This window comes from Oreochromis niloticus, linkage group LG9, assembly GCF_001858045.2.
Source record: "Oreochromis niloticus isolate F11D_XX linkage group LG9, O_niloticus_UMD_NMBU, whole genome shotgun sequence".
Classification (NCBI taxonomy): domain Eukaryota; kingdom Metazoa; phylum Chordata; class Actinopteri; order Cichliformes; family Cichlidae; genus Oreochromis; species Oreochromis niloticus.
The window spans coordinates 23,875,991-23,901,331 of NC_031974.2; the positions used below are offsets into that span (position 1 = coordinate 23,875,991).

Sequence of the window (25,341 nt, forward strand, 5' to 3'; positions counted from 1 at the left end):
GCAGCTCGCTGTGTGCGCCCAATCAGTAGCACACGAGGCTGCAGAGCGTCTTTCTTTTAATAAACAGTTTGACATTTAGTGTAATTTGCCTATTTGCTCTTATGCCAGAAGTTCAGAGAGAAGATTGATACTCATGTCTATGGAAAGACATCCCTTGCCATGACAAGTAAATGCAGGGGATACTTTTACAGTGAAGGGATAGATTTAAACCCAACCCACAATATTTTGCTAACCCAGCAGTTTTTGCTACCTAAGCCTAACTACACAGCGAGTTATAGCAAGTGAAAAGCACGTAAAGCCCCCAGAAGAGGAAACAAACTGCGACCTTGATGCATTTTATGAACCTGCATCTCGCCTATATTGCTGCCAACTAAAAAGGTGCAATCAAAAAGTTTTTCCTATAAAAAGATAACAACATGCATTTCCTATCCCCTTCAAGGTTGTGTCCTTGGGAGGTAAAACACTGCTCCCAGTACTCCTGCTGCATTTCAATCACTGCCAATATATACAGGGTGTGATAGAAGGCAACAGGAAAAATCAAAACTGTTTTTATTCCAGGGAAACATTTGTTATATAGATATAGGTTAGTTCTGCTGCTGTTGTGCATTTTAATGTGGGAGTCTACAGAGACTTGCTTTTGGAACCAGCCCAAGTGGGCAACAGAGGAACTGCAGTTATCTGTGTTTTTGAGCCCCGGAGCTTTCAGGTCATGTAAGAGCAAACCTGCAGTGGTCTCCTCTCAAAAAGGATGCAGCTGTCGGCAGACTGCTGACTTTGAATTTATCTGTTTTCTCTTTCTAAGGTAAGATATCTCCTGCACGTCTTCAAAGAGATAGCCTAGTATATTTTTTACGGCCAGAGGTGAAAGATCACCTCATGTCTGTCTTGAGGTCAGCGTACAAATCCTCCTGGGCAACGAAGTCGGCTACAAGTATGTGGCTTCTCCTTTCAGTGGATGTACTCCCCGTGGACAGAATAATCCTGTGTGTGTGTGTGTGTGTGTGTGTGTGTGTGTGTGTGTGTGTGTGTGTGTGTGTGTGTGTGTGTGTTGGCGTGTTATGGGTGTTTAAAAGCTGGAAGTTCAATCATTGTCTTGGGAAATTACAGGAAAATCTCCTGCCACTGGCTGATTTTAAAGTACTGTCACACACACTCATACAGAGCACTTCATAAACACCTCAGCCTGAACTTATATCTAAGTTCAGCTGTGCATGGCAGGATCATTTTCACCATAGTAGACCATCTGAAAGAGCTCTGTCACGCAGGCGACATCTCTGTCTGTTTCCATGCTGTAACCTCTTTGTTCCTTTTTCCATTTTAACTGTTGTCCAGATGAAAGGTTGGGGGTGTGGTGGGGTGGGGGTGATTAAAGAGAAATACTGTTAATATGAAGGTTGTCTCCATTTGGTTTCATGAAATCATGACTATAATAAAAGATGGGAGGACTTTCCAAAGAGCTGTCAGTTCACAGAGCCAGCAGGTACTTTCTACTCTGGGAACAGACACACGCAAGCAGCCTCCACCGTGGGAATATATGCATGATTTATATCCACTGTGGCCATTACGCAAGGCTGTAGCCCCCACGGGACGAGCTATTTAACCAGTGTAAAAAATTGGATTAATTATGTTTGCTTAAAATGTTCTCACTTTAAAACATCATTTCCAGTGATGAGGAGGAGGCAACTCTGACTCATATCTGACCATCGGTGCAGAACACCAACAGTCTGTCTGCCATCTGAACCAGCAGCGATTTGACACCGGAGATGCATTTTTTTTAACAGCAAAAGCAAAAATATTAACTTTAAATGTGGTCTGTTTTCACAATATTTCATTTTTTCATGGATGTCTTCTAGATTTACACCCCTGGGCATTAATAGAGCAGCCTGTCTTTTCAATAAAGAGAGCCTCAGGTGTGAAGGAAACTTCTGCTGCCGGCCAAGGTGGAGCAGTCAACCCGAACTTACTGGACCATTTATAATAGACCAATTTGGCTTTTCCTTACACCAGCAGAGGCGGAACAAACTCTCCTGAATCTCTCTAATTTGATTTTTCTACATGACTTCAACTTTCCTTTAACATTTAAAAATTTAACTTCACATTCATCATCTTAAATTTACTGTCGAAGTGTTAGTGAAGTCCATAAAGTGCTGCATATGTTGATCCAAAATTTAAAAAAAAAATATGGGAATTTAATGAAGCTACACTCTCTGGATACTCTTATTAGGTATACCCTGCTAGTACTGGAGCCTCTTTTGCCTTAGTTGTTCATGGTACAGATTCATCCAAGCGCTGAAAACATTCCTCAGATGCTTTGATCCATGGATCCAAACCAAAAATAGCCCCAATCGTTGATACAAGGTAAGAGGATCTATGTTGTTTACACCAAATTCTGACCCCATCATCCAAATGTTACAGCAGAAATCGAGAGTGATCAGACCAGGCAGCATTTTCCAGTCTTCTATTGTCCAGCTTTGGTGAGCCTGTGTGAACTGTAATCTGTTTCCTGTTCTTAGCTGACAGGAGAGACACCCAGTGTGGTCTTCTGCTGCTGTAGCTCATCTGCTTCAAGGTTCAACATGTCATTCCTTTGAAATGCTCTTCTGCATTCTTTGGTTGAGCAGTTATTTGAGTTACTGTTGCTCAAAGCTGATATCTCTGGCATGAACAAGGCATTTTTACCCAGAGAACTGCTGCTCAATATATATTTCTATGGCAATAGTGAACTCTTATTATATTTATTGTTATATATATTATTATATTTGCACACCTTTTATTATAATATACATATCATCCCCCTGGAGTCAGTAATACCTCACAGGCTTTCACACTTCTTTGTAAAGTGGCACTTGTTTGAACCTGCCACATCTGATAGAGTTGCAAAGCGCTAGCGGGCCGCCACAGATCTACACAACACCGTGATTAGATGCCCATATGCAGCTGTGGTAAGCTCCATCTTGGAGCATCCCATCCAGGTCTGGCATTCTTTGAGTCAGAGGCTGCCAGAGGGGCGTGCTCGCAGAAAGTCGGTCCTTTCACACCAGCAGGGACACCGTTCAGCTGCCGAGATTCACCATGGCTTCATCGCTGCACCGCACACCCGTTTTGTTGCGTTTTATTCACTTGTCGTTACTGCTTGCTGGTGTGTTATGCGACCTTGAAGCAGAAGAAGATGAGCATGCCAAGCACACGTACACGGTGGATATGTTTAACGAGGCGGTGCCCACTGCACCCCACTTTGTCATGTTTTACGCTCCATGGTAAGTAAACGCTCGCTAAGTTTTTCTTTTTTTTTTTCACACGGGCTTCAGCAATTTTCCCAAAAGTACATTGTCTATGTGTTTAATATTCTAATTACTACTGAAAACACAAAAGCGTTTCTGATACTGGATTGGAGCAAACCGGCAAATTAGCAAGCAAGCTAGTTAGCACGCAGGCTAGTTAGCACTAGCTCATTCCTTTCGCTCATTGAGTGATGTTAGCTTAGCTGCTAACTAGCAAAGCCAAAATAGCCAAGTGCAGCTGAGCGAAATGAGACGCATTTTCTTCTTTTACGTGGTCCTCGCTGTCGTTTATGCTAACACTTCGCTAGCTGCCAACATTCAATATGAAGGTTTGCAGTTGAAGGCTGTACTCAAACAGTTAAACAGCTTTTATTTACAGAGCAGGAGTTATTCAGCCACAGTTCAAAGTTGTTCTTACAGGGCTGCGCTTACGTGGCACGCACTGATTGACTGATGTTATAAGAGTTGTTGCAAAACTGAGGTTCACGGTCCCCCTAGAGGTCCTTTGCGGATAACAAGAATTCATAATGCCATTATTGTTATGCAGTTTAATTTGGTCACCATGCACCGCATAATGTAAACAGGGAGCTGACGCTAAAGACAGAGATTATGAGATTATGTGAGGGGTTCTTTTGTTTTTGTTTTTTTTACACGTGATTGTTTAACCTTTTCATTAATGGAGAGGGTATGTGTTGGTTTTATTGTCAAATAACAGGAAGCAGAAAATACTGAAGCAGTGTGCCTGTGTCTGCATCCAGAATACAGTGTTCACATACACTGTTATGAAAATATAAACTCTCAGCTTTCCATAATGCATTAAATCCCCCATGTTTGCCTCTCTCATGTCAAGGTGCGGCCATTGCCAGAGGCTACAGCCAACGTGGAACGAGCTGGCAGAGAAATACAACAGCATGGATGACCCCCCGGTGTATGTGGTAAAAGTAGACTGTGTCCAGGACACTAAATTTTGCTCCAATGACCACGGCGTTAGAGGCTACCCTACGTAAGTACTACACTCACACCTCATCAGCTTCACTTATTGATGTCCGATTGCTCCGTGTATATATATATATATTTGTCAGTTTTCCAGAAACACAACAGAGCATAACGCAGCAGCTGAAGCATTTAGGCTTAAACTCCTCTTAGATCATGGAAGTAAACAGTCTTTTTCATCACTGATTGACAGAGGAGTGACACATTGACATGCATTTGGTCGAATATTCTGCCATTATCTTAATGGCTGAAACTTGGATGTTGCACCATGCATACCGTAACTGCAAATGCAGCAGTTTACTCCATAATCATTGACAGAATACCTGTTTTTATGGTTAAAGTTATAGCTAAGATTGACTTTAACTCTCTCATCCAGCTGTAGATTTGAAATTATAAATCTGCCATGCCGCGTCTCATGGAGTTGAATATATTGTCTTATGTGCAGGCTTAAGTTGTTTAAGCCTGATCAGGAAGCAGTGAAGTACCAGGGCCCCAGAGATCTGCAGTCTCTGGAGACCTGGATGCTGAAGACGCTCCAAGAGGAGCCTTCGGTTAGTGGTTTGGTGTTCGTTCAGTCATAACCTCACATCCTCAAACCAGTGCAAGACTGATGCTCATGCTTTTTGTTGCTGAATGTTTTGCAGGAACCAGAGAGTGAACTGGAGCCTCCTAAAGCCCCAGAGCCCAAACAGGGAATGTATGAGCTCACCGCCCTCAACTTCAAGACCCACATAGCCAAAGGTAAAGATGCATTAAAAGAGATGCTGTGTAAAGCTTCAGTTAGGCAACGTAATTAGCCAAGCGACTTTGCGTTTTTACGCAGCTGCATCCTGCTGTAACAGATAAGCCGTTTCTGTGTTGCCGTCATTTTTGAATCTGCTTTCAGTTTTCAGCCACACCGAGTTTCTGGATCTCACATTGGAGAATGGAAACACCTCATTAACTAGATTTACATAACTGACATTTCACCACCCGAGTACCCGAGCGTCAGTCAAAGCCAGCCGACTGTAAAAACCCTCGTCTCCCGTCGCCTCACGTTTCTGGACTTTGAGGCAACAACTGCAAAAATAAACGCCGCTCACGATAATTGTCTCGCTGAAATTACGGCTCTTGAGCTCCACTGAAGTTGAATGTTTTGGTTTTGAAGGAAAAAAAGTAAATGATTTCTTGTTTGGAGATGAAAATCGGCAGGATATGACATAGGTATTTTTAAAACGATGTTTATAGGTCCCCACCTTCACATCTTGGCAACAGGGCTGCAATAAACGTTGCTTAATTGGTTCATGTGAGCTGTAAGAGGTGTATATCCATTTACAGCAGGTTGTGTTGAGTTTGCAGTGAAATCAGCTTTCTTACGTTCATTTTCTGGACCAATAAACTTCAGTCTCGCTTTGTTAGTTTTGTGCAAATGTATAAATTCACTAAAAGCTGGTGTGCAAATGCTGCAAGGCTTTTCATGTTCTCCCTTTCTTTCTTTTCTTCCTGCCTCAGGCGCCCACTTTATCAAGTTCTTTGCACCTTGGTGTGGTCACTGCAAAGCCATGGCCCCAACGTGGGAACAGCTGGCCACCACCTTTGAGCACTCTGACGATGTGAAGATAGGAAAGGTGGGTTCAGATGTTAAAACAACAGAACAGATAGACACTCACTACAATGAAAGTTAACCTTCTTGAATTAGTCCCAGCTCTCCTTGTGGCAAACATTATTTACTCTTAAATGATTCCTGTCAGGATCCTGTGTGACAGACCAGGATGTTGATCATATGAGGAGCTAACTATTTACTTACTGTGTTATAAAAACAGCTCACAGAGCCAGTGTTTGCAGTGTTGCAACATTTCTGTTTAATAACACAAGTTTGTGTATTTGTGAACTAGGTGGACTGTACTCAGCACTACGAGGTGTGTTCTGAGAATGGTGTGAGGGGATATCCCACACTGCTCTTCTTCTACAATGGAGAAAAGGTATGCAAAACGTTTGTGGAATTTGTATAAAATAGTTGTACACGCGAGACAGATGTTGGGAGTCGGTGTCGTAGGCATTGTTTAAGCTTCATTCATTCCACTCGTTTAGGAGACGTGGAACATGCAAACATACATATGCTAAAATCATTTCGGTGTGATGATGATGATTCATGCTAAGCTGCTTAAATAGTTACAGAGACAAATCTGAAGGCAAGTAAAAACCCACCAATGTTATCACAGTGAAAACGGTTAATGTGTTTCATTTGTGGCATTAAAATTCCAAGTCGGAGTATAATCAGTCCATCAGAATGGTCTCAGAGTATATATGCCTTTGATAGGTGGCTTAAAAAAAACTTCCTGCTTTTCTTAATAACAGTGTTCTGTTGAGGGGAACTCATTCGGTTCAGAGGTCATAGGAAGAAAAGTAACAGATTTGATGCGTACATCCAAGAAATATTCAAAATATTGTTCCACTGGTTACAGTAACTCTTGTTTCTTGTCCTCTTTTCGTAGACAGAACAGTACAAAGGAAAAAGAGACCTGGACTCCTTCAAAGACTTTTTGGACAACCAGCTGAAGGCTGCACTCACCGAGGAGGAAAAGCAGGAGGAGCAGAAGGACGAACCAAAAGCAAATGAGATCCCTGCTGAAGAGCCAGCTGAAGAGGAAGCAAAGGTGGGTGTTCACAACAGAGAGGTGTTGTGCTCTGATAATATTTTGGTGTCCTCTTTTGTATTTCCTGTTTTGTATTTTTAAGTGGGGGCGTTTGTGTGCCCCGTTGAGCTGGTGCTCAGAGACCTTAGATACACAGCAGCTGCACATTGCAGTGATCGTTGATGCATTCAGTGGGGTCCTGGCTGTAAAGTTATTGTGATTCTTAGAGGACTTGAATTGTGTATTTTTACATTACAGTACACACGTAGTGCGCTACTTCTGGATACCATTACTGAGAATCTGCAGCACATGAGCAGCAGTTATTTCCTGTTGCAGTGAAACTACTCAACACATGTACATGTAGTAGTTACACTGTAGGTCTTTAAACCTGGCACCCATTCAGATTCTAATTAGGTGAGAGACTGGCAGCTAAATTATGCCAGAATTTTGCATATCATTTTATTAATGAGATGATGTGGGCATTACTGGGGAACATAATCTGTGCACATAGTTCATAAACTCTCACTCCAGTAGCAGTATAATAAATATAATAATGCAATAATGTCCTCATGGTGAGGAAAAACACGGATCCATATAATTCCAACTTGTATTCCTGTCCTCTTTCTGTCTGTAGTCCAGTGTTTTGGTCCTGAATGAGGACAACTTTGAGGAGACTGTAGCCAAAGGATTCACCTTCGTCAAATTCTACGCTCCATGGTGAGATTATTCTTTAACACCTTTCTTTATTGTGTGTTGTTAATGTCAAATGAATCATGATGCCTCAGAAATTCAAGTATTAAATAATGCTTAGCCTGTGTCTGCAAGAGAGGGCTTAAAACTAAGAGTAAGATGAGTTGGAGTGTATCATTTTTAAACAAATATATGTTAAGTACCTGCAGATGCTTGAAGTAATTATTGTTCTAGTGACTAAAGTGCTTAAACTCCTGATTTAAAATGTTGGCAGCCAGTGTTTGAAACACAATTTGTCAGTCAGTGAGAGTGATGTCACTCTTGTGTTATCCTGCTGTCTAGGTGTGGTCATTGTAAGAATCTCGCTCCAACATGGGAAGATCTTTCCAAGAAGGAATTTCCTGGTTTCACTGATGTCAAGATTGCTAAAGTGGACTGCACTGTTGAGCGCACACTCTGCAACAAGTACTCTGTAAGTGAAATTCTCCCCTTGTGTCCACGCGCTGAATGCTTTGCACTCGGAGACTGTTTCTGGCGCACGTACCCTTCTGTGAGCTTTATTTTTCTGCAGGATTAAGCGTGTTACAGTGTTGCAATAAAACTAAAGTGGTGGATTATATCAAAGACATAAAATTATACAACTGCTACATATTTTAATTAGATACTATGAAATAAAACCCTAAAGCAGATTTAACACTCTTGGTGGTTGGTGCGCACACATTTTCAGCTTTGAGTGAAGCCATGGTTATCCAGTGATGACAGTGTTGGTGACATTCTTTTTTCATGTTATCCAGGTGCGCGGTTACCCCACCTTGATTATCTTCAGAGCAGGGGAGCAGGGTGATGAGCATCACGGCGGGCGGGATTTGGAGAGCCTGCACGACTTTGTGATGAAGCAGGCCAGAGACGAGCTGTAGATACGGGCTAGTCGGCGCTCTCTCTCTCCACAACTCTACTCGCTCACACTGCATATCTGGCCAATAGGACACCACTCTCTCTCCTACAAAAGCCAGACCCCTCTCTGTCTCTCCCCCCACTCAGTCAGTCATCCAATGACAGGCTGGCGCAGTCAGCTTTTTTTTGGTATTCAAGTGCAGAATCATTCGGTAAGAGTGTTTGGAAGGTGATCGTACTTCTCATTGCTCTTGCTCCACCGTAAACCATGTGGAGACTGGTTGGGCCTGAAGATGAAGTAATATGTGTGACAACCACTTTGCAAGCTCTGCTCAGAACCAGAACTCTTCACAAGAATACAAGAAATGTTAAAACAGTGGCACTAAAGTTTCTACCTGTTTGTTTTTTTTTTTCTTTTAAATCAACTGTTTCTGACGTCTCTGCCATTTGACTTCTTTTTTCCCCCCGATGCTAATTTGTGTACATGAAATCTTCTTTTTGAAATCGTAAGCCATTAGTTTTCTATTACTGTCACTCATGAGGCTGTAAAAGTTGTGACTCTCCAATGTGAAGCAGAGTGTTAAGTTGAGGGTGCTTCATAGTCATGCCAGTGATGGCCTGTCTGACTTAACTCTCAGGGAAGAAACCACACAGACTGGGAGGAGATGTGATGGAGGAGTCTGTGATTTTACTGAATCTGACAACTTTTTTTTTTTTCTGTTAATCATGATTACCAGATTGTGACCGATTATTTTAGTCTCAGTGATCGACCATCCCTCTCTGCTCTTAGCATTGGGAGTGTTAGGCCTGGACCATGCTGCCCCATCGCTCTGTTACTGATCTTTTGTGTTACTGCTTCTGTTTGGACAAGCCATCGTTGATGTGAAGTCTCCTTAACATTCTTCCGTGTCGATGTAAAAACATGTGAATGTTTGTATTCTTCAGGCCAGGCTTATCCTACCGATGTTAGAAGGATTTGGGAACAGCATGGTCGCTCATCGTCAGCACTGAAAGGTCGAACTGCTGCTCAGGGTGAGCTCAACTCCCATCGTATCCACGTTCTCACTGTGATTTCCATTTATTCTTACTGAAGCGACAGCCTAAGTTGAGAACAGTGTATCGGGATGATTTAGACCTTTGGACACCAGAGCCATCAGACTGAATAAAATGGACGATGAGGTTCTGATTATAGTTAATCATTGAAGTGGGTTGGAACTGGCAGCATTAAAATTCAACACAGAAATAATTTTCGGGGGGATTCGAAGGTCAGACCTTAGTGAAAAAGCATTTGCAGTGTTTCAGTGCACTTTTCTGCAATTAACTGCGGTGTTGTAAACTGCACCCACCTGTTAGGCAAATGCTCTTTGACCCGGGTTATGTGGAAAGCATGTGTTGTGTGAATGCAGGGCACCATTTATTGTTAAACCCAGGTACTCAAACAGTCTGAGACACAGTTTTTTCTCAGTAAAAGTTTTTATGGATAGCACATGGTCTAAGCAACTCCAGTGACACAGTCATGTTTTTTTTTGTTTTTTTTTTCCTTTTCATGGGTTATAGTTTGTGCACTACCCACAGATTTTGTACAAAAAAAGAGTGAATAATGGCAAAATGTAACATGAGATTTCGTAATAAATTTTTCTCAAAAATAACTTTGCATTTTCATTTTGCTCTTGCATCTCTGTTAATAACGTATGTGATTTTTTTTTTTCTCTTTTTAATAAAAGGTGCAATAAATAAGCTGAGAATGTACAAGTATTTACAAAAAACTAAACATGATCACAAATGTAAACAGCAGCTTACCAGAGGTATATTTTGTAATGTATGATTGGTTAGGCACGTAAGGTATTCTGATTCTTACTGGTATTAGTTTTTCATTAAAATATGCTCTAAAAGTTCTCATGTCATTTAAAGCTCACAGTTACATACTCAGTTGGGAAGACGTTGCAACGTGACAGGTGACAAATTAAAGGAAAAACCGGGCACTGCTTTTCAGCAAAACTGCTTGAATGCACGTTTATTTTTAATTCTTCAGCTCTCTAAAACTTAGAGGTTATAGATTGGTCGAAAATTTACCAAACTGGATTGAGATCTGGTGACTTGAGGGCCACAGGCTCTATGAAAAGGGCAGAGCTGTTATCCCAGAAGCGGCCATTCCCTTCAAGATTTAACACACAGAACAAACTGATCCCGCCAATGAATGCTTAAAAAAAAAAGTACGAGATACCCCCACTCTGCAGGGTTTGAGCATTCAGGTTTTTCCATTAATTTGTCACCTGTCCATATCCGAACAGTTTCACCCTCAGGGTTGAAAAAGCAACCGGCTAATTTCAGAACGCTGACACAAACCGTTCTGCGGGCTTTTTTTTTTTTTTCTTGAAAGCTAAATGTTTTTTTTCCACTATTTCATGATGGGCTGTCAGGAGTGGAAGCGTTTGTTAACTTTGCGAGAGCAGCAACATGGAAATGGCCATTTGTGGTATGTCCGAGGGATAAGGCTGTATTCTTCGGTTCTTTGGAGAAAAACATCAGTTTAGCCACAACATGCATCATGTTGAACCAGCCTGGTGAATCGCAGCTCAGCCCCAGCCTGGCAAATATTGACATGGAGGAGGGGAGGTGGTGATGGTGGTGGTGTCAGGGGGGATATTTGGAGCGGTCCACTACTAAAATAGCCTGCGGTCACTTTGGTTCAGTCCATATTATATTTTTGGGAAGGCAAATATGGCTCAAGAAGAGAAAAAAAAACAGCAGAGGGGAGGAAGGAAATATGAGTGTGCTGACTCCAAAGTATCATTCAGTTTGTATTAGATTGTTTTGGTTAACAACATTTTGCACAGAAAAACGAAAGTCGGGCTGATTCACACCACTTGGAAATATGACGGGGGTGTTAGCCCTGCAGTGTCATGTGCTGTAGGGAAGCTGTTCATTATTAGAGCCTCCTGCGAGAACCGATGCACCTTGCTTTTTTTTTCTATGTTGGAGAGAAGACGGGAAAGAAAGCAGCACTCTGACTGGTCCCACGACAGTTCAGTTTCACCCTCTCAGGGAGGGAGAAGGTGCAGTAGCCTCTCAGGCATTCATACACACACTTCAGTAAACACATAATATACAAACTTAAATGCTTAAATGCCTCCCCCCCACACACACATACACACACAGTCATTCACTCAGTTGCAGACCCATGAAGAGAAGACCCCAGTCCACAGCTAACAGGAAGGGTGGTAGACAACTTGGTGGCTCAAGACTGGAACAAGGTGAAGTTGCCTATGGATGATCCCCATGTGGTGGGGAATGGTCACTTGCTACTTGATATGTTAGCAGGTTTAACAATTATGGAAATGGAACACGGATATGATCTTTCAGGCTGGACGTTCCTTTGCATGTTGAAGATTTGGGCGGGAATCCGGTGTCTACCTGAGGTCAACGTACACCCAACTTTGACTGAAGCACCACCACTCTTCGCTCGTGTCAGTGGCAGCCGCAGGCCCGCACCACCATGTTCTTGTATTTCTTCAGTATGACGTTGGAGTTGTCGTCGAAATAGAGCACTGAAATGGCGTGCAGCTTGGTGGGGGCGCAGCACGGCTTCGGTACGTTCTCGGGGTTCATCAGGTGCACCTGGAAATAATGAGAAAGACCTTCAGCCTCTTTATGTGTCAGAAATCCCCCATACCCTCTTTCTATTATCAGAAAAAGTAGCAATTAGAAATGGATGATAAACTCACAAAGGACAGATTTAAAAATAGATTTTTATATTTTTAAATCATGCCAAATGTAGGATTATTTGACATTCCTTTAACGGCCACTGGAGACTGGTTATAAAATCCCCAACCCCACGCGGCCCAACTTTACAGCAGATATAAAAATGGTTTGGACTCTGTCAGTAACGTCTAAATTAAACTGACTGTGTAGGGATGCCCTTCTTACATCATTCAGTCACTTAAAATGTATTAAAGTTGGTTGAAGTGACAGGTAGACACAAATAAATGGAGGTATAGCCACTAGCTGTCTGCTAGCCCACACCTCGGCTCAAAGCGTACTCACAGCACTTCCAATAAGTTTGTGCTTTAGTTTTAGTGAGTGAAAAGCTAATATTTTTATCAGTCATTACTAAGCAATAACAAACATGTCTCTTTTTCTATCCACTGCACCTGTACAGCTTATAGATATAGATAGATAGCAACTTGCTAACCAAGCTGGCTATCATTAGCTGATAACATAGAACTCCACCCTCTCGTCTAAATATGGCTGACGTTATCAAGCTTGATTAGACAGTTATAAACCGTACAAACTGTACACGTACACATACCTGCTAATCTTTGTTTACCTGTTATTGGCAACCTGTTCCACAGTGTGTGTTTTGTCCCATCCCATCAAATGCGATTTGGTGCTATATAAATAAAACTGAATTGAACTAAATTAAGTTAGAGACTACTAAAATGCTAGAAATGTACTCAAGAAAACTGAAGCACAAACTTATTGGATGGTCTGCCGCGCACAGACTACCTTATTATGTTGTTTGATAACCCCATTAAAAATCCTCCCAAGCACCAACAAACATGTCAGAGTGGTCCAGAGATTCAGCAACTCCAATTAGTATCAGTAGAAGCTGCTTGGCAAGACTCTCTGTGCTGTCAATCAAAGCTGCCACGCTCCTAAATCCTGCATCCAGGTGGGAGTTATGAAAACACAAGCTACCATCTGTACAGTTGTTTAGAACAGGGAAACTCTACACAGAGACCAACTTTTTTTGGATAAGGCTGTAAAAATATATTTTTTTAATACTGTAAACTTGAGCATTTTAACATGGAAGTCTATGGGGTTTGATTCCATTTGAAGCCTGCCTCAAGTGGCCACTAGAAGAAGAGCAGTTACTCCATATGTGGATGCACCTCATTTTCCTCTTATATGTCTTGACTGTCCATGACAAGTAAATTTAATGGAGTTAACTGAGCTTCACAGAACTGTAACACTATATATTCACCGATATTTATACCCCTAAGAAGGCCACGACGACTAGATTAAAAATACACCGTCGAAACACTCTCATATGCTCCTGTACTTATTTTTAAAGGTCATTTAGACATGATGTCCACAACAGACCACTATTATATCTTGTTGCAGTGTTGCTACAACAATCCTAAATCCACAGGAAAAACTGTATGAGCACTACCACAAAATTCTGGCAGACATAGGAGACAGGCCTAAAATGACTTCTTCTTCATTGTGTTAAGAATACACACATACTTAGTGCGGTAAACCGTAGTGGGATGGTCTTACCAGCGTCTGCACAATGGCGTGGTTGGTGGCATTCATGTGGGCATTAAGGGGGAAGGAGCATTCTCCATCACAGTAGTTGGCTGCATAGCCGTCAGGAGCAATAATCCAGTCCTTAGAGAAACACGTGAAATCAGTTAGTTTTGGGATGAACAGATGAACAAAAATGAACACTTGTGTTATCATTGGTTCAGTACAGCTTCACTTTTCATGTAGCCCACCTGACTGCTGTTGGTAAATTCAGAGTTAACAGTCTCTCTGAGGACAAATCCCTGCTCACACAGCGCTGTCTGTGAAATCACTCAGAGCTAATCCCTCTCCTCCTTCCTTCCTTCCACTCTTTCTGTCTTACTGTTTGACTCTGACGAGCTGTCGACAGGTTATCCCCCCACTCTAATTTGTGTTTTGATCTAGTTCATCTTCCTGTCAGTGTCAATCAACCGTCTGTCTTCACCTTTTCACTCTTCTGACAATCCCTTTCATTATTTCCAGCTCCCTTCCTCTGTGTGTGTGTGAATGATTGCTGGCAGTCTCCCTCTAGATGTCAGTGCTGTGTTAACAGCTTGTTGTATGCACCTCTGCCCTTCTCTTTATTTCTTCCTCTGTATCTAAGTAAACACACACACACACTGTGATCTCCCTTTAACCTTTTCTATGTCGCATCCTCTCGTTTCTAATGTGTACTGAGTAGTGTACTTTACAGAGTCATGCTGACAGGTTTCTTTCATTTACTACTTTATCATGTAGAAAAACTGAGACGTGCTGTTGAAATTACACTTTTTTTTCTTATGTTAAAGCATCTCATGGAATAAATGTGTAGTTATACTTCACACTGAGAGAAAGGGGAGTTCCACTGGTGCAGCCCACTAGGATCAAAGTGGGCTGTACATGGCCCACAATCTAAAATGCCTTTGGCATCCCTGCTCTGGCTGACGTCTGACTTCAAGGCCATGTATCTCACATCCCACCTCCCCTCCTCAGCTAACTGTTTACCTCCCCACCACCACCAGTGCATAAACTCTGGGGGGTTCGTGGGACTCCACTCCATAATTTAGCTACTGATACTTCTCTTTTCGCCAAAACTGAGCTCTCATTTTTTAAATATTAAGATATGACAATATGTAGGAGGAAACCTGTCTGACAAGAGACGGCTACTTAATACACCTGATGGTGGACACACCAAAAAAATCCACAATTATTCCAACAATCATAGCATATATATAATACTATACTGTAGTATGCATAGTAGGAACACTGATTAGAATTAAAAACTAGTCCTGACTAGACGACTGATGTATTAGGAAACTTTTAGGTCGAGCTTAAGGAGAAAATACCTGCCAGCCCAGCTCTCTGAAGCTGACGTACAGCTCGTGTCTTCTGCATGCTGTCTTCTGATCGCTGCTGTTGTAGTCTGAAAGACAAAGTACAGAAACCATCAGGGTTCACATATTACCACGATCCTCTCCAGACACGGGGCCGCTCCACTTAGAATCATGATTAGCATCTGGCGTCGTTTTCCACATCGTTTGTGACCCTCAGCGTGTGGAAAGTATGTCACAGCGTCATGATGATAAAACAAAGTGAAAGCCCTTTTCCTTGGGTAAATGATGTAAATATGTCCAGTGAAGTCCAGTGACACATTACATACTGAATCCGAGAGCAGAAGAATAACACAACACGCCTCGCGTAATGCACTGGGTGGAGAAACATGTGAGGGCGTAGACCGGAGCGCCGGCACAAGTGCTCATTACAGCGGTCGCTGCGCTGTACGTGCTTCACATTCATCTGCTGTCTAATGCACTTGAGCGCGTGCCTAATTGAATTCATTGGCAGTTACATATTATTTGGCACATGCAGTGAAATAGTGACAAGTGTGTTTGTGGACTCTCCGGCCATCAGCGTGTCCTTAATCATCTGTGTTCCCCTCTGCGGCCGTACAGCAACGGCTCAGACAGTCTCAGGTATAGGTTTGGTTTTCAAACTTGAAGAGGTCATTGCTGGCATTGGTCACTGCACTGAAGTCAAGACGGTGACACAGATTTTCCACTTAAGTTTCAAGGTCTCCCTTTTGCTTATTTACTCTGTCCTTTCATGGCTTTGATTACATTTTCACTGACCTGTCTGAGAAACAGGCAAAGTGCTACGCGGTGGTACTGGTCCCATGTTCTCAATGGTTCTATATGAGGCTCTATTTGAGGCAATTATGACTCTACAACCACACACACACACACACACACACACACACACACACAAGAGTAGCTTCTTTGAGCCCAAAACTGATTTTAATTGCAGTTAGTTGTTGGTCTGCACAATCATAATTATAAAACAGTTAACCAACTGTTTTGGCAGTTGCCCAGGACCAGCCTTACAATCGAGCACCAATCTCCAGGGCTGAGAAATAAAGCCAAGGCGCAATGCCAAGACATGTAGTTCCTCTAATAGCCACTTGAGGCAACTCCAAAAGCATTTACAGTCTGGTATTAAATAATACCAAAGAAAAAACAGGAAATCACAAGTCAATAGATGACGTTATTGTTGCCATCTTCTATATACAGTCTGTGGCTAGAATAATATTGGGATTACAATAAAACAATAAAAACATTCACAAGTTTGAATCTAAATGCGACTGGCCCTCTCATCCAAAACGCAGTGTTGACTTTTTCCAGTCTGACTCTTAACCTGTCAACTCATGCACACATAGCTATTTATCACCTACAGGCATATATAAATAGGTGTCATAAAATAAAATAAACAATAGAATAAATCAACTCTCCATCCAAGAAACTGGCATTTAATAGATTTTCTTTTGCCAGAAAAGTTTGCGCGTGTGTGTGTGTCTGTTTGTCTGTCTGTTTGAGAGTGAGTCACAAGGCAGTCGGGGATTTGTCACTCAGTCACAGCCACCACCCAGCCACTCACCTCACCAAGTCACCGACAGCAGCCTTGTTTAGTCAGCTGGAGTTGGAGGGAGACGCACACAGACATATATACAAACATATTTCGGTTATGTAATGCTAATTGATTTTGGTTCCTTACATCCATACGTCTATCATTCATTACAAGCGGCGCTTCCACTTGCAGTACGTACACACAGGCGCTCACAGATGACCCGATGTTTATCTGTTTAACAGCCAAACCCACTTAGCTACTCATTAAAGCGGAGAGTTGTAATTTAAATTCACCAGAGTTGGTTGCATTACCATTTCGTCATCAAATTAAATTTAATTCTGAACAGACTCGCTGACTGCACTGCCCAGACCCGTGTGTTTTAGCTGGCCTCGTCTCAAATACAAAAAGAGACACAGACAGGGAGAGGAAGAGCAAAGCTGGGTTTCCTGCTTGGATTCATCGCAGACCAAAAAGATGAGGTGACAGAGAGAGACACATATGAGGCCTGGCGCTGCCTGTGTTTAGTCTTCATGTTTCTACCAACTGTACCATAAATGTGCAGTTGGACTTTATATAAGGACATCTACCAAACGGCACCAAAATAACTGCAATAACAAGAAATACATACCTATGATGGGTATTTCTAAGAAGTAAAAGGCAAATCAAGAGTAATCCAAGCCACTATTTTTGAGACACTGTCTCAAGACAAAATTGCTTCCTTATATTTAACTGAAATAGTATGAAGATGACGCAAAGGTAGGAAGAGATGATCTTGAAAAACACAAGCTCCACGTTTGAAAAAACATCTGGACTGTGCTCCGTCACCTCTTCAATTTAATTCAGTTTTATTTTTATAACGCCAAATCACAACAACAGTCACCTCTAGGTGCATGAAGCTGTAAGGTAAAGACCTACAATAACAGAGATAAAGCCTAACAATCAGGTGGCCCTCTATGATCTAGCACCTGGTGACAGTGGGAAGGAAAAACTCCCTTTTAACAGGAAGAAACAGCAGCCTAGGCCTATGGCAGCATGAATGAAGAAGCCAGCAGTGTGAGAGCAAAGTGCTCTATTGGGGTGATTTTCTTCTTCTTATCAACACTATGTAAATGTTTGGGGAATGAAAGGTATACTGTTGTTTGCTCTCACTCTTTTGTCATCAGACTTTCTGTAACAGCACGTCTGGATGGCAACATATGTTGCTCCAGATCAGTGCTAATGGAGCCGGCACAAGACGCATCTCCAAACCATCTGCCTCCCCTCTCCTCTTCAGCTCAGAGGAAACGGTGTCTATGATCTTAGATGAACCTGGACCCATAAAAAGTCAAAGCTGGTTCACCACAGCGCCACCAGTGGGATCTAGGACAGAGTTTTCTGTGGTTCCTCTGAATCTTTTTTAATGACTGAATGTACCACAGTTTGATGTTGGAAACTGTTCAACTATTTATCCACACAGTCTCTCACAGACTGGTGAATCTCTCCTCATCTTTCCTCCATAATTTATCAGCCTCACTGGAATGCTCGTTTTAAGCCCAATCATGTTTCTAATCAGCCTAATTAGTCCTGAAACGTGTTCCACCAGGTGGTTTTTTTTTTTAGAATTGCACAACTTTTCCAGTCTGTGTGTGCCTTCTTTCCAACTTTTTTTAAAAACATGTTACTGGCATCAAAATCAAAGTTAGCATACAAGATTCAAAGCCTTAGAAGTATTTGTACTGCACAAAGGTATAAAATGGTTTTCATCAATCTTTTCACAGCTTTGCAACTTTTTTGGAAACAAGGCTGGAAATTCGCCCTGAACACAGAACATGAATATTTCATCTGACTAGACGAGTTCATTCTGTGAGAAGACGGAAACAAAAGGTACGACTGGCCATGACAGTCAGCGGCATAGTGAGGTCAAAGGGTCATGTGTAACAGCCAGTCAGGATGCGGTCAGGTGTTTCCCTTGTTTAGGCTTCCTTCCTTTTCAGTAGGAAGGGCAGCTCGCGGCATGTCTGCTAATGTGGAAATAAGTTATAAGTTTACATGTCTGTGCAGTCAATGGCACATCTCCATGTGCGTGTGTGTCTCTGTGCACCTCTGCGTATGTGCAAGTGTTTTTCTTAGCATTCAGGCATGCACGTTTGGCTCCTTGTGAATCTGTGTGTCCACGATCGCACGCGTCCATCCTGTCTCCCTGTCCTCAAGAGCAGAGAGCCCTCAAACTGAACTAGTTAGAACTGTACATGGACAATACCTTTTTAACTGAGAATCGGTCACAGTACAGTGTACAGTGTTTATATACAGGAAACAGCCAAGGATAAGGGAAGAGTACCACTGAAAGAACAAATCTGATTGGCTATGAAACTTGGCTGACCTGATACAAACCTGAGGTGATGTTTATAGAAAGAGAAAACGACACACCTCCGAGCTGAACTGCTACCCTGCAGTATTGCAGGATGGTAGAAATCTCAGGGTTAATGTACAGAAACATACCAGTGCATACTGGAATATATTTGTGTACTACTTAAGGCATTTCTGCATTTCCCTCGGGATGAATAAAGTATTATCAATCAATCAATCAATCAATCAATCAAATAGTATAGCATATGCAATACTTTAAACAGTGAAATACGCATTGTTTCTAAGTACACACACACCCTTGTTATTACACAACCTCTCATAGAGACCCCCCTACTTCCTCATCCAGGTCGAGTTTATGATGCGTGACATTCAGCTTTGGGTCAAATCACAGCTCAGGGTGGAGGGTGAATGTAGCCCGACTGCCCCTTCCACACAGCATGAGAGGCCTTCGCTCAATCAACCAGTCAAGTGATGTCTAAAGTTTGATAATCTCATTTTACTCACTGCTCTCTAAGGTGACTGTATTTTAAATATGACCTTGAGGGGTAAAAAGATTGAGGTTTATACACTTTTTGTTTGCTAGAATCTAATGTGCCACTAATTAGCTAGATAAACATCCTATGCAGTCAGACAGGCAGGTCAAAGGTTCAGTAAATCATAAGTAAATAAGTGTGGCTTTGCTGTGCAGTTCAGAGTATCATATTTAGCAGCATGCTTCTTTTTCCCTCTTTCTCACACATCTCCGCACAACTCCTTTTCCCCCTTGGTCTTCAAAGCCATCAAGCATTTACAGTGTGTGGGGCTCTTTAAGAGGAATAAAGCTGATATTTACTGCGGGCTTTCATTGAGTGTAAAGGCCCAGATTTGTGGTGCCCATAAACCACATCTCCCCTTCCTGCCTGTAAAAATTTAATGCCACACAGCTACCACTGAGCTCTGGCTCCCATGAGGCTTCCATTCATTTCTTTTTCCTTTCCTTGACAGAGAGCAGAGGTGAGAAGAGACAAAAACTGACTCAACGTGTTATACTTGCTGTATTAATTAAGCCTTAGAGTGTGGGTGAGTGCTACTGTAGAGTTTGACATTAAAGTAGTCGGTTTAGCTAAAATACTGTAAAAATACAATCATTTAGAGGCTTTCCTCCACATAATATGGAAATGCTAAGCTACACTGGTTAACTTAGCTTAGCATGAACACTAGAAACAGGGGGAAAAAGCTAGCCTGGCTCTGTCGAAAGGCTAAAAGTTTGATGTGTAAGGTGGAGTCTGTTTACCTAAAGGTGGTGCTAGGCTAAATAGTAAGGTTAGCTTTTATGCTAAACAGGCTAATATAAGCTAATGAGTGTGCTCAATATCATGACTGCAACTTTGAAAAGAGGTATTTTGGTGTTTGTTACTTCTCTTGGCCCTTTGACAAAATGACGTACCTAAAATCTGAGACGCAGTGCACTTACAGCCTGCGTTGCACATGTACATGTCACAGCTGTTTTTCGCAAATTAAGTTGGAGGTGGCAGGGCGTTTCGATGATAACCGTGATCTTTGAAACATAATAATAACTACAATAAGAACTATGTCATAGCACAAGCCACAGCAACTATCTGACATAGCAAATTTTAGTTACATAGGGCTGTAATATGGATATTTTGAATTCTAGTGGCACAGTAAAAACAGTCGTGAAATCCCTGGACTAGATAGACAGATAGGTGGATAGAAACCTTATTGACCCCACAAGGCGAATTATTGAGTCTGAGCAGCAGGATAAGAATAAAAGTGCAGTATGCAATAAATAAACAACACAGACCCAGTAAAAGTGCCACATGCACATAGAGTTGGCCTTAGACTCTGAGATATTGCAAAAATTCACATATACAACGGTGATAAAAAAAAGAAACTAAAAAAGAAAACAAATGAGACAAGCTAAACAAGAGTAAAAAGTAAGACTGAGATCATGTAAATTGCATTAATAAATAATTTGTACACTATAAGAATATGTCTTGCATTCAGTAGTAAAACATAATTCATAAATGACTGATTTTTAGTGAGGGGGAGATGAAGACATGGTGGTTAATTACGGAACCACCTCTGATATCGCTTGCTATTCAAAGCAAATATCTTTGTCCTTTCAACATGACTTCAGAGGATTTTAAGACCCAAACCATGAACTCCACTTTCACCTTCTTCTTGAACTACATTCAGGACCAAATATTTGAAAATAACACTGATGGGAGGGAGAAAAAAAGCAGGATTTCCTCTTCTGAGATGGCAATGTAAACGGACACTGTAGCACAGAGGTCCGCCGCTGTGTTACGGCAGCTTACCTAACAGTGTTTAACCTGGAAATGTTTCTCTGCGAGTAGACAAACATCCATTTGACCGCGTGATAGTAAAACTCTGCACTAAAACCGATTCACATTGAATTCATCGGGGTGGGGCTCCTACTGCCGGTTCCCACCCTGTCTATTGAATAGCAGGGGAAACACTGCTCCTTACTGAACATAAGCACTGTGGCTCTTTAACACTGAGACTTTTAATGTACTGTATGACTTCACTTTAACCCTTCCCCGCCACTCTTTGAACCTCAAACTCAGGAAAAGCCTGTAAATTATATTTATCTCCGGTTGTTCCGAAAACACGAGGATCTTATGGTGCCAGTTCAGATGTTATAACTGCACAGCTCAGGTTCAGCGTGTCAGTGACATAAAAAGAGTCACAGAAACCCAAGCGGGCCAAAGCTTTTCAAGCCGCTCCACCTACAGCCTATGGTTTACTCCAACTATTTCTTAATTCTAAAGCGAGAAAAAAAATATCAGGTTTTACAGTAGCAATTACATAAATTCCCATAGAGGTGGCGGCAGTGGTGGTGGTGGTGGTGATGGAAAACTCAGTCCCAGTGTTCAAAATAAAATCCTTCACCCTGAAGGAGGAAGGAGCGTGTCCCAAAAGTTGTGAAGACATGAAAGGAGAATGTCACTGTTGCCTCTGACGTTCCTCCCCCTCCCTGCAGCCACTACTACTGAAGTTTATCTTTCTTCCTGTCTTTCATCACAGAGGTTATTAAACCCTGCGAGGGAGCTCCGCCATGTCTAATTACGCCAACGGTAAACAAAAGGAGGTCGGGTGGTGAAGGAGTGAGGAGAACGACGAGGAGGAGGGAGGAGAAGAGCAACAGATGAAAAAACACAGCTGGCTGAGCGCCGTGTTATTATAATTCTTTAAGCAATACTGTTAGCTTGGTCAGTCTTTTAGCTGTGCAACTAATGACTAGCTAGGCCTAATTACAGGCCGCCGGTGCTGTGCCGGGACGTGATATTCCTTCCCCGGATGGTTGTTAACTTCCCCCACAGCCAAGGCCCAGCCCGACTCCCATTACCTCCTCAGCCCTTCCTCGCCCACAAAACCCCAAATTACCTTTAAAGGTGTTGTATTGTTCTTTTGGCAACATACACAGCAGCGTTTTCCACTGTGCACACATCAGACACACCCAGAGTGGGTGGAAATATCACGGCCGTTGTAAAAGATATTCCCGGTCTTCCCCGCACGCCTCAGAATCTAAGGCGAAACTTAAAAAAAAAAGATTTACCCCACTAAACAGGAAAAACAGGAAAAACGGGAAAAACAAAAACATTGGGATAAAAGTGGCTGGTTTGAAAGCTGTGTGTGTGTTCATGTGTGTGTGTGTGTGTGTGCTTTCAGGAGCAAAATGTGGAAAACAAAGATGATTTGTTACACTTAGAATTACACCATAATCTCAAAACTATTGCTGCAGAAATTTTTTTGGCCGATTCTGGCCTCTTTTGTCATCTGGAAGATATTTAATATCAGATGTCGATTTAAACCCCGCTCGCTAAAATGGTGCAAATGAGAAAATAACAAGGTCCAAAACCTCACAGGGATTAGAGCTGGGAAAATAAAGTTGTCCTGGTTTAAAGGTTGCTTTATAGCCCTAGCAGACCGAGCAAGGCACGAGAGTCATTTGTGGCGAATCGAGGCGCAGCAAGGCCAAATTCATAAAGACCAAATGAAAATTGACAAAAACGTATTAAATAAAAAATGGGTCTGATGATGTCAGGGATTACTTTGGGATTAAAAACATGAGGCAGTGGAATCAGGTTGACCTCACACATCAGGGGCTACACTTTGGGAGGCTATTTTTAGAAACCACACGGGCTGAATTAGTTTAAAAAGCCTCTATGTGGACGCTACTGCACACTTTCGAAACAAACACGTTGCTGCCGCTCGCTCTTAGATCTCCCGCTTCTTTGGAAAAATATCCGTGAGGGTGAATTCCCGGCCAAACAGAAACTGGGGGACAGCATCCACATTTTGTTTCTCCCCATGAGCGCTCCACAAGACGGATGCTCTCCCCATCCATCGTGGCCTCCTCCCCGTCTCTGAAGTGAGTGATGCGGTATTGAAACCATATGCCCTCCTGAATTCCTCGCGGATCCTCCCATCCCGTCCAATCCCTGCAGTCCTCTTGCTGGCCACCGACACACGGCTGTCGCGAGGGGGGCCTCCCTGCTTCCTGTGTAGGATCTAAATATTTACACTCCCAGTCGTCCCGAGTGGCGAGGCGGAGAGGTCTTGATGTTTTGGGTTATGTAAAGTCCAATCCTCCAGGACGCATATTTAACAGATTGTCGTTGTTAGAGCACTTTTTTCAGCAGACTCGCTCCGTGGAAAGTTTTTCATCCTCCCGATGCAGAAGGGGACACAAAAAGCTTTATACTGAAAGGGAGCAGGGTTTGAAATCCACGCTGTGCACCCCAGAATAACTTTGTCTTTACGACATCCTGCCTTAAAGTCTTCGGACGTCTCGAGCCAAAGGTGACAGCTGGGCGGTGGAGAATACAGGTCTGGAGCCAAAACTGAACATGTGGTGAGATCTAACTGTCCCGTAGCATAACAAATGATGAGTCTTTGTTCTGTGTCGTGTCAGCCAAAGCTTTCATCTAATGCAATTACTGAGAAAAAGCCCCGCAGGAATTTAACATACAACCTCTGGTGTTAACAGCAGTGCTGCGTAACCTACTGAGAAAGTCACTGCAGATGCTCTGAACAAACAGAAGATCGAGCCAACAAATCTCAGCAGAGGGTTTTGCAGGGAGTAGCGATGAGAGCAAACCTGTCCTGGAAATGCTTCTGCATACCGTACAGATGTTAGAGCCATTAAGCAAGGAGCAAAAGAAAGCAAAGCAAAGGTAAATCGCTACCTAAGTAGCCCGTCAGGATGGGAGGATTTGCAGCTCTATGTGAGTGCAGACAAGAGCTGTGATCAGACAAGAGGACCAAAGATAAGCCAGTTATAGCCAAGATTTGGGTTACTGTGGCACATTCTCTAACCTCTTTGGTCTGATTAGCTTTAGTTGGCATCACTGTGTGCTTAGATACTCGCAGCCCCTGGAAGCACGCTTAGGCTTACTATGGCTCATCATTTAAAGTCCAACAACGAGTGCAGAAAGCAGATGCACTGGATTCACGTACATCTAAAGGTTTGTGCGCCTAACTTGGCGAGGATCAGACATCAGTATCAACAGCAAGCTGACTGAGGACTACCTTTACATACTGCAGCAGTCACACAATGAAGCCTCACAGGAGCAGCTTAGCTTTAAGCACTATAAAGGTCTGTCTCCCGAATTACACAGCAGGTGGAAGGCAGGCGGATTATGGGTCGATTTAATTTGAAAAGCTTGTGAGGCTCATAACATCAGGATTATACCTGCACATTACATCATCTGTTGAGTAGGACGAGAAGCGAGCAGGGCTAATGAGGAGGTCCGGAGGATGAGGTCACCTGTCAAGATGGATTCACCGCCTGCGCCTTAAATCACTGAATATTCAGTAGCTCACAATTCTGTGAGATCGTGCCACATTGTAAATCTCTAGCAAGACTTACTACACAGTTTACAGATGCACCAGAGGTGTGTCAGTTTAAAATCATCATCATTCACATAGCCTGTGTTCTTTAATGTTTAAGGCCAAGGTCCTTCCTCATGCACTCTCTCCCTGCCACCGTGCATTTAAGTCACTCCTCAGAGCAGAAACGGTGTATAACAAATATAACAAATAACTATATTCCCTGCTCAATAGGCATGTTTTGGGAAAAACTGTAATACCTTAACCATACAAAGAAAACAAAAAATGGGCTACAATTCTCATCTGATCGGCGCTGATTAAAGAGATCCGGCAAATGTCGGGTCTAATCTATCAAGCATTTCAAAGAGGGATAGTAAAACCAGATTTCAAACACATGCTACCCATCCGCTGTTCTCAACGGGCTGGACGTCAGTGACATCAGTGGATGTAGATCATTTTTGCTATTATGTTACTTTTAAGTCTGATTGCATTCACGACTG

At 42.4% G+C, this 25,341-nt stretch overlaps 2 protein-coding genes and 1 long non-coding RNA gene across 4 annotated transcripts in view; 2 read left to right on the forward strand and 1 right to left on the reverse strand.

Moving 5' to 3' along the window:
* Positions 1–2,958: 2,958 nt before the first annotated feature.
* Positions 2,959–9,912, forward strand: txndc5 (thioredoxin domain containing 5). The gene is made up of 10 exons (XM_003443528.5): positions 2,959–3,257; positions 4,132–4,284; positions 4,720–4,825; positions 4,919–5,015; positions 5,766–5,881; positions 6,149–6,235; positions 6,749–6,910; positions 7,524–7,606; positions 7,922–8,051; positions 8,374–9,912. Exons 1-10 carry the CDS (start codon positions 3,073–3,075, stop codon positions 8,494–8,496), a joined length of 1,242 nt encoding a protein of 413 aa, XP_003443576.1. The 5' UTR covers positions 2,959–3,072; the 3' UTR covers positions 8,497–9,912.
* The window catches only part of bmp6 (bone morphogenetic protein 6), a 48,376-nt gene continuing 32,129 nt past the window's right edge, over positions 9,095–25,341 (reverse strand). For both annotated transcript variants that reach the window (XM_025910155.1, XM_003443605.5), the window contains exons 6-8: positions 15,085–15,161; positions 13,754–13,864; positions 9,095–12,091 (exon numbers count right to left, since the gene is read on the reverse strand). In XM_025910155.1, coding sequence (XP_025765940.1) covers positions 11,942–12,091; positions 13,754–13,864; positions 15,085–15,161 — 338 coding nt within the window. In that variant the 3' untranslated portion in view covers positions 9,095–11,941. The remainder of the gene's footprint in view (positions 12,092–13,753; positions 13,865–15,084; positions 15,162–25,341) is intronic.
* Positions 15,169–25,206, forward strand: LOC109203593 (uncharacterized). Its single transcript, XR_002063362.2, has 2 exons — positions 15,169–19,978; positions 22,034–25,206. It is a non-coding gene; the product is annotated as an uncharacterized LOC109203593 (long non-coding RNA).